At 53.0% G+C, this 15,258-nt stretch overlaps 5 protein-coding genes across 5 annotated transcripts; 1 reads left to right on the top strand and 4 right to left on the bottom strand.

The window, feature by feature from the left end:
* The first annotated feature begins 941 nt into the window (after positions 1-941).
* Positions 942-1,791, top strand: BDZ83DRAFT_645077 (uncharacterized protein). Its single transcript, XM_060509813.1, has 2 exons — positions 942-1,429; positions 1,493-1,791. Exons 1-2 carry the CDS (start codon positions 1,122-1,124, stop codon positions 1,773-1,775), a joined length of 591 nt encoding a protein of 196 aa, XP_060357228.1. The 5' UTR covers positions 942-1,121; the 3' UTR covers positions 1,776-1,791.
* A 172-nt stretch (positions 1,792-1,963) lies between these two features.
* Positions 1,964-3,966, bottom strand: BDZ83DRAFT_595425 (uncharacterized protein; the record flags this gene model as incomplete). Its single annotated transcript, XM_060506793.1, has 2 exons — positions 1,964-3,598; positions 3,682-3,966. The coding sequence occupies 2 exons, from the start codon at positions 3,964-3,966 to the stop codon at positions 1,964-1,966; spliced, it is 1,920 nt and encodes a 639-aa protein (XP_060357227.1).
* A 1,394-nt stretch (positions 3,967-5,360) lies between these two features.
* On the bottom strand, positions 5,361-6,378 carry BDZ83DRAFT_758948 (uncharacterized protein; the record flags this gene model as incomplete). The annotated part of the gene is made up of 2 exons (XM_060515116.1): positions 5,361-5,829; positions 5,897-6,378. The coding sequence occupies 2 exons, from the start codon at positions 6,376-6,378 to the stop codon at positions 5,361-5,363; spliced, it is 951 nt and encodes a 316-aa protein (XP_060357226.1).
* A 1,502-nt stretch (positions 6,379-7,880) lies between these two features.
* Positions 7,881-9,678, bottom strand: BDZ83DRAFT_758947 (uncharacterized protein; the record flags this gene model as incomplete). The annotated part of the gene is made up of 2 exons (XM_060515115.1): positions 7,881-9,191; positions 9,253-9,678. The coding sequence occupies 2 exons, from the start codon at positions 9,676-9,678 to the stop codon at positions 7,881-7,883; spliced, it is 1,737 nt and encodes a 578-aa protein (XP_060357225.1).
* Positions 9,679-13,248: 3,570 nt separating this feature from the next.
* Positions 13,249-13,755, bottom strand: BDZ83DRAFT_595430 (uncharacterized protein; the record flags this gene model as incomplete). The annotated part of the gene is made up of 2 exons (XM_060506794.1): positions 13,249-13,531; positions 13,643-13,755. 2 exons carry the CDS (start codon positions 13,753-13,755, stop codon positions 13,249-13,251), a joined length of 396 nt encoding a protein of 131 aa, XP_060357224.1.
* Between the last annotated feature and the right edge of the window lie 1,503 nt (positions 13,756-15,258).

The raw sequence follows: 15,258 nt of genomic DNA, 5'->3' as shown, positions 1-15,258 counted from the left end.
AAGCGGCAGTGTTGGTGATGCACAACCCGCGGCAGCAGTCAGGCCAACAAGAGATCCGACAACTATATGCCAGCGTGCAAGCTCTGCAGAGACGAGGCAACAGAGTCACTCTCTTCTGGCTTCCATCATCGATAGAGTCAGACCTGGCGCAAGCGGCCAAAGCAGCAGCAAAGGAAAGTACCCAAGTAAACAAGACACCACAAAAACGGCCGGCCAGAGCCTACTCGACGGCACTTAGGATCGCTTTACAGAGCGTGCGACAGAAGCACGGAGCCTTGCCCGACAACGTAGGAGCATATTCGAAGAAGATCGACATAGCCCTGCCGGGAAACCACACACGCAAGCTGTATGACGGACTGGCCTGGAAAGAAGCCAGCATTCTAGCGCAACTACGCACCGGAATGGCAAGGCTGAACTGGTACCTCTACCAGATCGGCGCAACCGCCGCGGCGCTATGCGCTTGCGGGCAATCTGCAGAAACGGTAGAGCATTTTCTCTTTCGATGCACACAGTGGACGGCACAGCGGACTCGGATGCTCCAACAGACGGAAACGCGGAGAGGAAATCTGTCATACTTCCTGGGAGGAAAGCGCGCGTCCGACCCTAAGGATTGGTCGCCAAGCGTAGACGTTGTCAAAGAGACGATCAAGTTCGCCATGAGCACGGAGAGGCTAGATGCACAGATCAGCCAGCAGCGAAACCACACGCAACTAACATCATCAAATTAACCGGAGACACCCCCACGCATCCTCGTGCCATCGACAGCAGGACTAGCTTCGGCCGCCGACGATAGGACGTCGAACACTTTGAGAAACAACTCCGAGATGGCCTGCTACTAACCCCACGAGCAACCGCAGCATCGACATGCAAAACTAAAAAAGACACATACGGAGACGAACAAGACTTGTATGGGCTTCTGGGAGGCAAGGATATGAACGAATGTGGAGAATATGTAGATAATCATGCGAGCCCTAAACAGCTTAGCCGGGGCGTAATAAACTATGTATGTATGTATGTATCTGCTGTACTGCATGCAGTATAAGAGCAAGGCAATTCTACCCCTCTTCGAAACAAGGCGACTGGCATCGCATCAATACACTGCCAGGTCCCAGTTGATCGACATGGCTCTTGAGCTTTTCATTCTGTCCTGTGTGAGATCTCCTGCTGGGCCTCTCCATCTACCGGATATTGAGCGGCCGCTCAGAATCAGAATCGAAGGTCCGCGAGAATCGATTGAAAAGCTATCCCCGTCTGTTGTATGGGATACTCGCGTATTTGATGGGAAGTTTCCTCAGGAAGCTGGTCCACCACTCGCAACGCTGACGTTTCGGCACATTTACGGGGAGAGTGTCCGTCCTGATGTCCCCGGCGATTTGGTCGTACGGGACGAATACATTGGAAGGATTGTACAGGATAAAAGAATAGTGGAGTAAGGTCTGATTCATTGCCGGCCGAAGTGGTTACAGCTAACGACATGTGTCTTTCTAAATAGCGACTTTGACTACTATGGTGTTACGTTTGATTATCTTGTTCCCGTAGATGACGCCGATCCGGAGGTACTACAACTCAACATCATCGAGGTGGAGTCTGATCAGGGGAAGACCGCCAACGAATACGTGAGATTTCCGGTTGATGCATTGGAGTACGCAGGAAAGAAGGTATTGGCTGTTCCCAGATGTTGTCAGAAACGGAAGGGCATTACAGATCGTGCAAGGGTCAATAACGGTGTTTTGGTCAGGGATGGGCATCCCAACCCGTGGATGCAAAGCAAGTAAAGCAGAGATGGGCCATTGTCGTATCCGTCAACAGTTGCATGCTTGAAGGATGGCGTAGTTTCTCTTCATACATGGCATACGCCTTTCCTCAACAGTCATAACAGTATGAAAACCTCTGAGGTACTGAATCACCTCCAGTTTATATCTATATAGAGTCTCGGTACTAGCAAGGCCGACTCAATTTTATCTCAGTGCTCGCAAAAACTCCACTCCACATCTCTCAACTCGTCGTTGACAGTCTTTGACAAAACTGTTCTTTCCTTCATGAGCTCTTCGCGCAGCTTCATTGCTTCGTCTAGTTCAACCAGAGCACTCATGGTCTCAACCATGTCATTCGCTGCCTGAACCTGGTCTTTACCCTCGAACCAATGCTTCTGTTGAGGAGGCACATTTGCCGTCGAAATCACAGGCACAGCAGGATCGACCAAGAACAAAGCCACAATCTTCCTATATCCAGGCTTCGTTGGATCCTCCAACCTGAAAGGTCGCACCTTATGCTGGCTTAAATTCGAAAAGAAGATCGCCCTCCCAGGCCGCGTCAGCACGCTGCCCACCTCCTGGAGTGTATCGGAGCTACTACGGATAGCAAAGACCTTTTCGATGGACTTGTGATCGTACTGCTGGTAGTTGAGACGCTGGTCCAGCTTCTCCCTGTTCCCTGGAGCGCGGAAAGCGAGCTGGGACTCGGTGATGTTGGCGCTATCATAGTAGAAGAGCGCTGTGGCACAGATGTGCTCGTTGAGTTGGCCTTCGATGTGCCATGAGCCGCCGTCGTAAGATGGCTTCTCGGGCGTGAGGTGGATGTTGGCAAATTTGGCGATTACTTGAATGCGGGGTGCGTTGTTGAAGAATCCGGTTTGCTTGATGTTTTTGGGTGAGAGTCTGAAGTACGAGGAGGGTTCTCGGACTTGTTCGTCTTCGCTGTCGCTGTCATCATCGTCGTCATAGTCGTCATCGTAATCGTCCTCATCGTCGCTTTCATCATAGTCTTCAACTTCGTCCCCTTCATCCTCAGAGGCCGCCTCGTCGCTCTTCAGACGCTTGCTTTCGTTGGCGTTTCCGCGTTGTCTGCCTCTCTTCTCCCCAGTAGCAGCTGTGGGCGGGACTAAGTCGTCAATCTCCAGGTAATGTCCATCTGGCCTATCTATGGGAATATTACTTTCGTTCCCGCTTAACTGGTCTCCCTGCTCAGGGACAACATCAGGTATCGCAACACGCTTTCCGACCGTTCGCGCCCTAAGACGCTGTACCGGGAACTTTCTCACCCAGCGATAGATAATATCCCAAGCTGGTAAAGCTTTCTGTATCAGCTCTTCGATTATGGGGTACAGATCGGAATGTTCCCTTGGGTGCAAGTTATTGACATAACTCTCGATGGTGGGTCGGCCGTCTTCGTCAATGGCGACGTCAGATGGTAGCCACTGGAACTTCGTGGATACCAGCTCAACAGGTGCGCCTTGCCAGTCGAAAGTTCTACCTTCACCAACGTCAGACTCGTCGGGTTTTGGTATGAGGAAACCACGTCCGCCAAATTCGAGGCAGTCGTCTAATGCGATGCGTTGATGCATGATACGTGAGCGGCCGTACAGGAGTGGGAAGAGTGACGGGTGCACTAAGTCGAGGACTTTACCGTCACTTCCCGGATGCCAGTCCTTTTCGATGTCGGGAATATCTTCGAGAGATTTGACAGAGACTTTGAGACGATCAACCAGGGAGCTGGGCAGAAGCTTGTCTGACTTGATGACACAAGTAGAGTAATCCATGACAGGAATGAGGCTCGTTTCATCGTACAACGCTGCCTTCTTTCGAAGTTCTTGCATGCACTTGGAATCTCAATGTCAGCTCCATCCATGCGATTGCTTTCTCGTGGCCATGTGAAGGCTATATGAATTGGACTGAAACTTACCGCTTCAGCCATGTTCTTCGTGAAGTCCCCATGGCTTCTGTACGCTGCCCAGTCCAAGGCCTGCACTTCCTCCTTCCACTTGGCGGAAATCACTGGATCTCGAACTTTGCGCCACCACTCAGGCTTGTTCGTAATGTCTTCCATGAACTTGAGCATGCAGACTTCTCGAATCAGCAGAGTACTGGCTTTCCAGCTCTTGTTGGTGTCTTCCATGAGCACAGGGAATCTATCTCGCTTGTCTGGCAGGTAGTTCAGCGGCAGGCCGTAGCCCGGGAGCCGAATCATCCCGGAGGCATCAGCAACAGACTGAGGTTGAACTTCATCGTTCTGGCGATTCGAGAAACGTCAGCTGCCGTCATGTGACATGAAAGACGTCGGCTGGGTGCTTACGCTGAACTGATTGAATTGTAGTTCGCTCATTTTCGAGTCCTCTAGTCGAAGAATCGGCATGGAAGTTTCAGGACGTAGGGTGTTGGAACTGGGGGTATCTCTCCCAAACAGATTGTGGAAGGCTTCAAGTTGTTCCCAGAAACATTTTATCAAAAGCAGCCCGTCTGGCGTATGGCGCGAATGCTATTTTATGTTCGTGACCAGATGCCACTAGTTTGATCGGCTCGGGGATATTTCAGCGAGCTAAAATATTGTCCGCCAGCTGCCTGAACCTAAATTTATGGAACTCAAGCAACATGACTCGGTGGCGAGGTGTCACTTGGGTGAATTTGTGAACACCAATATGCGGTTGCTGTTCAGTGAGGCCATGAAATTGAAAGGTTGGCGAGGCAAGTTTTCTGTTGAAGGGTTAGTACTCACTAAGTACGGTGAATGTCAATGATTTTCAAAAATGAAAATTTCGCTCAGTCGCAGCCGCCACCCTAATGTACGTTATCCTTCAACGATGCACATGCTTGATGGGGAGTTTAGAGCTATTTTCATGATAAAGACAATGCACTTTCTGGACCGAGTTCATGTTCACCATAAAGTACGCGGTTGCCCGCTCTAGACCTGTTCCCAAGATCCCGGTAGCCGTGGGGGTCTTCAAGGCCGCATTTTAGGAAAGTAATGACTCACTTGCATGGATTGTAGATTGCTCTCTTGATACTCATTGCCTTATCTCAAATCGAAGCCTGGGTGCTTGACACATGATATACGCTGATAGATAGATGAATACTGTAGAAAAGGCGACAAGTGATGGCTCAGGTAGTATTCGGCTTACTGCGGCACATGGGAATGGACCGACAATATGGGCGAGCAGGAGGGGGCTTTAGGTAAGTTGCCAGTGGCTGCCTAGTCTTGGCATCATCAATGCGTGGTAGTCGTGAAAGTCCCGCGCTGGAAAGAGTCGGTAATACCGATTGGAAGAAGATATCTTTGCAGTTCCAGATCGTCGATTCATTTTCTAAGTCTTCATCTGTCTAAGTATGTGTTGCCAAAACGGTGTCGATGATAGAGGCAGCACTGATGGATTCAAGGAACATTCTCGGGCGAGGAATCATCAGGTGGGTTCCTGGTTGTGAGATACACCTTCAAGACCAACTTTCCCTGAAGAACTTTTCCAATGGACTTGAAGGGGTTTATTTGGTATCACTATCATTAAGCATTCGGTCATGAGTGAGAAAGCCTAAAAACAAGTAGGTATCATCTGGATAGATCTTGGTCTCGACACTGTCATCCACCATCTCTCACAAAGGCACCGCCAAGGCAACACCAGCAAGCGCCGCAAAAGCCCATACCGTCGCCAGTATTCCGACATTACCCCCCGACGTCGTCATTCGAAGGCTATGAGCCGCACTGGACGCCCCCGTCCCTGTCGGAGCTGAGGACCCGCTAGCAGCCGTCGTGCCGCTCCCACCTGCGCTGCTAGTGCCGGTCTGCGCAGCCGCGCTGTAAATCATTGTCACGGCGGGTCTCGAAGCAACCGGAACCCAGGCATCCTCCCGGCCATTGGTAAAGGTCTGCGTCTTAGTCTTGATATCGTAGCTGGTGGCTGTGTACGAGTATACAGCTCCGGAGACGACGGTATTGTTGTAGGTGAAGGTCGCGGGCACCATGGTCACATTGCTAAAGAGCCTTTGACACGCCGTCATGGTGCCGTACACCGACTCTGGAACTTGCGAAAAGCATTCTCCGTTGAACCCTACAGCGTAGCCACTGATGAAGGAATGTTTGTTAACGTCCACAAAACCTTTGCCAGAAGTGACCACGAGCTTGCACTTACTCGGGACAGCAGATAACCGCAGTCTCATTGCTGTCGAGAGCCTCCATAAGAACGTTGACAATGGGGTTATACCCCAGCCTATCACTCATGAACCCAGACCCAAACGGCACGCTGACGATGGGCGGAACAAAGACTCCAGACGAACTGATCGCGCCCTCGGCATTCTTGACAGCGACACCAGCCGTCGTGTACTGATCGGGACAGGCGCTTGCGGGCGAAAAGTAGGCAATGGTGCCCGCGCCAACGGTGGCAGAGGCCTCTGAGCGGAGCTGATCAAACAGGGTGCCGGAGGGGAAACACTCGCCGTACACCGAACCTTCGCATTTTTGACGGAAAAAAGGTTGCACGCGGTCCGTGAAGGCAGATTCTGCGGCCAGCCAGAGGCTCGGGGATGAGGTAGCGCATGAACTGGGCGCGGTGAATGTTGTTGTCAGCGGCCCGACGTTTGTGATTGCATGCTGGGAGAGTTCGGTGAGAGGCATGTTGGGCTGGTTTGGAGCCGGAGTTGCGATATTCTATTTGTTATGATTCTGAGCCTTATGAACAAGAAACGACTATAAACGCGGTCTGCTAGACTCGGGTTGAGGGGAAGTCGCTTTTAACTATAAGCTGACAGCACCAAGGCGGTTGCGATGAGAAGGCGCCTAAGACAGCGGCTTGCATGTGTTTTTCTTGGCAAGGGCATGTCAGCTCGGTCTGTCAGACTGCTCCCCAGGTTATCGTCACATTGGGTTGTTTGCTAGCGTCTTAAAATGCCAAGCAGACATAAGTCGGGCAAAGAGGGCATGCTACATTTCGTCATTCCATTGCCCGATTCAGCGACAAATCTGCTGTGCCGCACCATGTCAGCGAGCTTAAGCAGTCTTGCCATATTTCAAGCTCTGGCGGCGCTCAGGAACATAACTCGAGCAAGGAAAAGGGCACTGCGCGTAAATGTAGCCAGCCATGCACGGCGTGCCTCGGACGGCCGGTGGTCGCTGAGGTGAGCTGGGTTGGAGTGGCAGAGTGGCAGAGTGGCAGAGTGGCAGAGTGGCAGAGTGGCAGAGTGAATGAGCGGGTGAGTGGTTGTGCGGCATCTGTTGACGGCGGATTGGTGGGAATTCCCGGGTCGCATCTTGGCATGGTTCGAAGGATTCGATAATCTCAATCATTGTTTTCCATCAACTCCAAGGGAGCGAGCTTTGTGGGAACTTTTGAGTAATGTTATCAAAGTCGGCGAGCTTGCGATTGAAGGCAATGACATCAGATGTCCCAGGTGGAAGGCCAAGATCGGACGTTCTCGTTCCATTGACCCGTGACCCCGTTTGAATCCTTGCCACTCTCCCTGACAGTCTGCCCTACAGTCCTTGGCGAGATCTGCGTTGCACGTCTGCGCTTCCTCGCGCGGCGATGCTGACGACCATGATGGCAGGACAGCGCGATGATACTACGCTAGGTAGCGAGATAGTCGACGTCGATCAACTTGATAAAACCGGCATGAAGCGACGGCTTTGCGTCCGACTTGCGGTCGCTTGTCTATGTTATATCAGCTTCTTCAGGTTCGTTTCCGTGGTCTTCTGCTTTGACGCGCAAAGGAACTGTATTCGAACTATCTTTCAAGAGACGTCTGGCTGACACCAAATCTTAAAAAAATAGAACGACTTGAGGAAGACGACTTACCAGAGACGCGGATCAGGATTCATCACCAATGCGGTTCGGCGCCTGGGATGTACTCAATGGAAATGTCATTGCCTATGACTGGTTCTGTGGGGATGTCCCCGGTATCTGATTTAATCCTAAACTCTGTCTAGTCCCAACTATTCTGGGGCCGTCAATGACACGATGATGCTTTGGTTGTCCCTGTAACCCAATACCCTCCCAACGCCAATGCCAATGCCGCGAAATACACCAAAATCATCCACCTGTACCTCACGATGGATACCTTATCATATGGATAAGGCCTCATAGGACGGTGGTTCATGACGAGACAAAAGAAACAAACCACTTAGCAGACGTCCAATGTCGGGCACGCGGCCTCGACGATGCGCGACGCGAGATTCGGACGCAAGACACGCTGGAAGTGACCCAACTCGCTCCTCGGCTCATGTCTCTTGACCCTAGCCGTCGCCGTCTCTCCCTCCTTGGCCTCGTCAACCGCATCAACGAAAGCAAGCCTGCTTCTCGCCTCGCCGGCAACGATCTTGGCCGTGTGCGCAATCGCCCGCTCGCTCAATGTGAAGGGCGAGTGGAAGAGGTACTCCTCGGGCTTATCGCACGCAGCGTACCCTCCGTTCGCAGCCTCAGCCGTCTCTGAGGTCTTTGCCCAGATGCACGGCGTCCACGCCTCAGCGAAGAAGAGATTGTCGCCATCCTCTGTCCTGTTGCCCCGTCCCGTGCTGTCTGTCAGGTCGTACTCGCGCATCTGCTTCTCGATGATGGCCTCGCGGACGAAGCTGGCCGTATTGATCTGCGCCGCCACACGGCGGGGGAACGGCACGCGAAGGGCCTCGCCCTTGGGAGCGGCCTTGAGACCTTGCTCCGCGCGGGAGCGGCGGTAGTGAGCTGCGGCGCGCTTGCTGGCGGGCACGTAGCCGAACTTGCCCCTCTCCTCCTCGGGGTTCTCGGGCTGAGGGTCGGCGGTGCGCATCCACTCATCCATGCGGCCCTTAATCTCCGAGTTCCATCGCGCGGTGAGGTGTGCCGCGTTGGTCATTTGCTCGGCCTTGGTGTGGGGACTCGGGGGCGCGGGGCGCTGGGCATGCCAGCCGGGGGTAAGGGATACGTCAAAGAGTTCCGGGATGACGACGCGGAAGTTTTCGATCTCACGCTCGTCGACGTCGCCGCCTTCGCGATCCATGTTGTTTAGCTTGTCGATGAGTGAGGCATTTTGGTAGGCCCAAAAGTCGGAGAAGGCAACGGAGTCGTTGTCGAGGGCGGCTTGGTAGACGCGCTCAACCTGTGCGAAGAGGGCGCGGGCGGCAAGGTCTACTATACCCTGGCCGAGCTCTCGTGGTAGGGAGGCGAGGGTCCAGATATCCCAGGTGCCAAAGGAGAAGACCCAAATCGTCTCCTTGGGGATGTTGTTGCGAGTCTGGGGTTGGGCGAGGAACCTGTCGATCTGGGCGGCGAGGTCGGCGACGGTGTCCGCGATGGGGAACTGCTCGAGGAGGAAGTCGTAGTTAAAGCCTGGCGCTTTGTACTCTTCGATTTCACGCTGGACCTTCTCGATGGTGTCGCGATAATGTTGGTTAGATGTCAAAGCCTGTGCTGGGAGACTGATTGAAGGGGTGAAGGATTGGTGAGAGGAGCATCGGAGCTTAAGATCATGTCAGTCAACTGTATCCCGAGAGCCATACGAACACAAAAATCAAACTTACCTCGTCGCAGAGGGCCTCAGTCCACCCCTTGCCCTTGGCTCCCTTTCCACTCGACGGCGTCGCGATATCAGGCGATCCGAACGCAACAACTCTCACACCACCAGGTCCGAATCCAGCATCCGCCGCGCTCTTGCCAAAAGGCGACCAACTCCATCTTGACCCTGAATCGAATATCGTATCTGTCGATGTGGGTGATGTGAAGAACTTGCCCAAAATGAGCAGGCCGCAAAAAGCAAGGACGAGCTGAACGATGAGCCGCGGGCCGCCGCGCAGGACTCGTGTGGATACAAAGGCGAGGAGCATCTTCAGGCTCATGTCGCACTGCTCAAATGGGCTGCCAGAGGCGCTGCTGCTGCTGCTGCTGCTAGTGCTGTACGCCGTTGGTGATGAAGGCCGCCGTTCGTGGCGGGGGAGCTCCTTTGACATTCTGTGCGATGTGTGTCGAGGGAACTGAGTTGCGTCGTCAAAGGTGACGATGATCCTCGGGATGAGTCTAGGCGCCACGGTTGGTGAGGGGAGTCGACGGGGCGACCGGTGCGTGGCGTTTCTTCGTTCAAGTTTCGCTGTCGTTTCCTCTGCTGTCGTTGCTTAATTTTCCCCTGAGTATTAACTGGCGACAATGATGACGGAAAATATGTCGTTTGCCGTTTATGTTTCGGATGATATTTCGTGATCCCTCAGTATGGTGGTTTACACAGTCCTTCCCAATCTAGGAGGCGCTTGTACGTGTGTGTGGTGTGTAGATGGAACACCGTTGTTGTTCGTGGTACCGTGCCAAGCCGGCAGTCGAGGAGGCGAAAAAGTCAATGGTCGACCGCCAAGAGGTTGCTACACCGGACGGCCGGGATGAATACGTCGGAGACGGATGGTGTGCCGGGATTTTGGCCGTTGATCTACTTCAAATGATCTATAAGGAATCAAGTAGTCACCAGAAGAGGCTCTGCATAAACAGAGAATGAAAGCCGCAGAAACAAGAAAAAGAGTGAGGAAAGGTATTTCGGAGGTTTGATCAGGTACAAAAGTGTCGAAGAGGTCAAAGGGATCCAACAGGAGGAAGGACGAAACAATAGGCACACTAAAGAAGATGGGAAGACGTCCCTTCAAAAAGCAACCTCTCAGACCCTCTTGCAGGACAAAACGATAGGAATTGTGGTAAGAAAAAAAGGGGGCCTTTCCTCCGGGTTTCCAGGGAACACTCGGGATGTGGCCCAGCCTTGAATCATCTGGGCGCTCTCAATGTCACTAACTGACTATCACCGGGTGTGGCTACCGTACATTCTCCATGTCACTCGGTACTTTGATATGGAAACTGGGCAAAGAGACATTCACCGTCGTCACTAATGATTGGAGAGGGGAAGGCGGGAAGGCGGCTTAGTCTGATGGTCTTCTCATCCATGATCCCCGGTTCATCCCAGCTTCCACCTCAACTTGACATCCAGGCGGGCGGAGAGTGGGCACATCGGCGTGGTGGGCCTGTCCTTTCACCTCTTTTACTTTGCCTTATCCTCGCATTTCTTAGGAACGCAGCGGCGGGAGCGCTGAGAACGAACGAAACGGGGGCAGGGCCAGCTGAGAAAGAGAGCCATAGAAACCGCACAACGTTAGTCGGCGCTTGTCACTGTGGTTGCCGCACCGCTCTTGGGTTGCTGGGGATTGTGTCATCCTTGCTTTGATGTGCAGTCGTCGTAAGCTCAAGTGGAGACAGTCATCTGAATGGGGGTCCTATGGGCTTGCGAATTGCGCGTGTGTGGCTCAGGCTTTTTTTTTTTTGGTTTGGTTTTCTGGGACCATGGCCCTATTCTTTTCTCGGTCCGCCCCCTTGGACGGCGGGGATCAAGACAATAAGTCTATTTTCATCGATGGAGTATAATATTTCTTAACAGTCAACACTTAAGAAATAGAGTCTATCGATAGAGAGATGATAGTGAGAGCCTGAGAGGCAGTGAGTCTATACTACGTAGACACTCTGTACGGATAACGGCTTCAGACCTGGAGTCTCATGGTGTCACGGTGGCTCAGGGGCTTGCAGACGTGTGTCTGCATCCGTCCAGGAGGCTGGATAGTATGTTGGTTCGTCTTGCGTGTGTTTGATCCCTCCCCCCCCCCCCCGCTGTACCCGCTGCCGCGTTGGTGTCGCATTTCTGCAGGTTACGCAGCCCATTACATTTCTGGGCGTTCCGCCGTCCCTGCTAGGCGCCCCAATTCTGAGTCTTGCTGTCTTGCAGCCCCATGGTCCGTTATCCATACCTATCGAAGAAGTCTCGGCTGTTTGATGTTTTCTCTGTTTCGGAGGGTCTCATGACGGCTCTGAAGACCGAGACCAGGTATGCTTCTGGCATCTCTCCTCGCCCTCTAGAAGCAAACATGCTCGGGAAAATTGCAGGTAGTTGAAGGCATGCAGAGCCGGGTTGATGCAGGCAGAGGGTGGAATTTTGCACCAGTGCCATGAACGTCCATAGGAGTCATGACAAACTTCCTTTCTCCACATCCCGAAAGCACTGCCAACGGTCGAGCCGTGTCAATCATCAGCTCAGAGGATAGTCAGCGACTGCGGCGAGCCCAACTCATCTGGCAATGCATCACGCGAGTGTCCCCATCATCGAGAGTAGGTATAGTGGGGAAGGTGGTTGCGTTGCAGGGTGGAAGGATGGTGATCCATATTCCCAAGCCTTGGAGATTCAAGGTTGTTTTCTTTTTTCTCACACGCTTTGTGAGCATATCGTAGGCTCACAGCGAATAGTTCGCGCTCGCGGCTCTTGTGTTCTCCCAAGGAAATGTCTTGACCGACTTGGCTGTAACATGAACGGTTTGTACTTCAGCAAAACATCAGCCACCAAAGCCATTCCCGAGCTAACCGGATAGCCGCTGCCGAGACCTTGCAGTTGAGTCCCCCCCTCCCGTCAGATTTCACCCATCATCAAGTCTTTGCGGCGCCGAGGACGGCATCTTCGGCCATTGCAATGCTACCATGTCACTTCAAGCTTACCGCTTGTGTGTTGCGTGGCTTGGAGCTATGTGCCGGCCGCCGGGCCATGGGGCGAACCCGAGCCATGCTGCAAAAAATACACACAACAACGAGAGCCCATGGGCTATGGAAACAATTGCCCAGTTAATCCTGCCAAAATTCCCGAAGGGGGAGAAGGGGAGACAAGGGGAGTCGAACTCCCTTACCCCTGTCCCCCAAGAATCTTAGCACACGTCATTCTGGATGTCTCCGAGAAATTCCCAATCCTCGTCCCGCCCCTCAGAGACATGGGCGGATTCGCGGAAACACACGAGAGGAGGCCGCGGTGGTGGGTTCCATACGCCTGTGTGACAGGCTCCGCGAAGCCCGCCCACATCGCTCACAAACTTTGAAACAAACGTTGATCTAGAGAGATTGAAAAGAGGTCGAGAACAAAACGGCTTCCACGTAATCCTCGAGAAGTCCAGAAGCCCCTCCGTTCTCGCTTGGCCTCCCTCCGAGGTGAGCTCATTCGGACGCGCCGTGTTGCACCGCCCGGGGGACTTCCCATATTCTCTCCCTTCTTCTTCCTCCGCCGCCCGCTCGGTCATGCGCCGTGCCGTGGTCCGCCCACTTCCCGCGGCTCTAAATTCGAAAACTGGGCGGCCGTCCTCGCCGCCGTGGTGGTTGATTGCGATTCGCGAGTCCCACTTACCTGGCAGAAGGGAACGAGCCGAGGGATATGGTAGGATAAACAGAGAGGCTCAGCTTCTTTGAGTATGAATGCATTCGTAACCTAGGAACTTAACAATGATGAGTAGCATCTTAGCTCAGCCCGGATGTCCACGTCGCCCTTAACCAGGCCTGCCCTCAACTCAAATAGAGGATCGCCAAATGCTTGAACCCAATTAAGCACTTTTCGCAATGGCCTCCATGCCTCCACTTTCCGTCGCCACCGTGGTGGTTGACTGAACTGAATCTTCACCCGTTGTGCACTCCACATCGCATTTATCCCTACGATTGTCATCGCCGACCAACCACGCAATCCAGATTTAGACGCCTCCTTCGAGATACATGCCCGTCACGGCGAGCCCAATCGCCGTGGTGAAGGGGTACTTCTGCGGGAACCCCGGTCCGCCGTGCTCCGGGTCCAGCCCGCTGGTGCCGGGGTACAGCAGCGAAGCCCAACCGGCCACCCAGTAAATGGACCCCAAGAAGCCCGCGATGCGAAACGACTCCTTTGCCATTTCGGCAGACGTGTTGGTTCGCCACGTGAAGAAGAGGGTTGCCATGCCCAGGATCAGAGAGAGCGTCATTGTCTGCGCATTGTGGAATCTGGGTGGTTGTGGTCAGCTTTCGTAGATGACGGATCGCAGACATGTGGGCTGACGGCATCGACTTTTTCTGTCGTGCAACCTGTCGGCATCGAAAGGTAAGATCACTCACTTGGCATGCGGCGGCCACCGCGGGTTATGGATATGCGTCTCGTTCCAATCGGCCATGTATGCGCCAAACAGCAGCATGATGCCATCGAGAGTGAGGAGTACGCGGCCGAACATATTTGCGGGCCGATGTCAATGTCTCGGCAACTTTGACTTGTCGCTATTCTCTTCGAATAATTGTGTACGTGGAATGCTTGAATTGAGCTGTCATGAGCCTCCGCAGCTGTTAAGACCAAGCTCGGCACGCTAATTAAGTAAATACAGTAGTGCACGCTCGCGACTTGTAAAGGTCCTTTAACTCCTCATCCGTCCGCCAGACAGCGTCATCCGTTCATCAGGACGTCTGAAATGTGCAGAGTCGCGTCTTGTCTCGTCGCCGTGTCACGTCGATACCTGCTAGAGCGCTGCGCTCCTCGTGCTCCGACTTTTGCACGCGAGGTAGCCCGCCTTGACAAAGAAACTCAATGCGACTCGCTCATTTGGCTATAGTCATCTCTGATTCAGGTCACGTCGAGTGATATCAATCCTACCTATCCATGTTCATTCTCTGTTTCCCCACTCGCGGCCGGACTTAGGATGAAGAATGTTGGGGATCTCCGATGGGTTCCGGGCGTGCCGCCCTTGAGGCTCGCGGCAACCTCAGATGCGGCACGCGAGGAAACGCTCGGTTCCGATCTGAAGAAACGGTGGTAAAAGTCGTTGTGAAGGCACAATTCGCGGTTAAGGGAATTGGAACGTTCGACGTCAGTGCATATCGTACCCGTATCTCTAATTCGCTAGGGACTCATTAGAAGGCCGCACGCGAGGGATCTGACCTCCCCTACGAAGCTGGCTGTCCCTCATTTGTCTTATCGCTCAATGCTTGCTTTCAAGTTGCCTAAATGGACAAGACACCTAGCTCGGTCACTGAAGCTATGAATTAGTAATCTGCTTAACAAGTTAGATGAGTAAGTATCCGTTTCACTCTTCCCAGCATGATTAAAAACGGTCCGGGCGGCCCCTGGCTCCGGAATGTGCTCCGGTAGAACCCTCTCTTCGTACAATGAAAGCTTCACACCGCAACATTGTGTATTTCAATAAGATCACTTGTATTTTGTTTGAAAGCAATGCAATAACACATGGCAAGAGCTGCAGGTCTTGGTTTGTGTGCTGGCTTGACGCACACTAGGTAGACGAGCGGCATGCTCGGGCTTCTGAGAAAGAAAGTTTGCTGTTCTCAACGAGTCTCGAGGCGAAAAATGCCCCGCGAATACCAACCGTATTTACGTTTGTTGACTCAAGCTACAGTATGATGCCGTTGAAAAAAGCAATGTCTGGCGGCGAATTCTCAGATGAGTTCAGTAAAGGTGGAGAATTCATTACTTGTAGACAGTCAGCGTCATGGCATAATCTCAACTCACTTGAGGAACGCTCCTTGAATGTGAGCCTCATGAGCATGGACTTGCACATCAACGTAATCCAGGTAGCTCGGACCTGAGGTTGGGGAAATGCTCGAGCGGCCGCAGCTAAAGGTCATGACGCCATTCCGACCTCAAACATCACAAGCCAGGAAGCTCATCCCTACCCCCAGGGCCCCAAGCTCTTTCTTTATCACGCACCTGACCTTTATTCCCATCTCCA

The sequence above is a fragment of the Colletotrichum acutatum genome (genome assembly GCF_030867785.1).
Source record: "Colletotrichum acutatum strain CBS 112980 chromosome Unknown BDZ83scaffold_292, whole genome shotgun sequence".
Lineage (NCBI taxonomy): Eukaryota > Fungi > Ascomycota > Sordariomycetes > Glomerellales > Glomerellaceae > Colletotrichum > Colletotrichum acutatum.
Note: the sequence above shows the minus strand (reverse complement) of the source record. Positions and strands in the feature narration are given on the sequence as shown.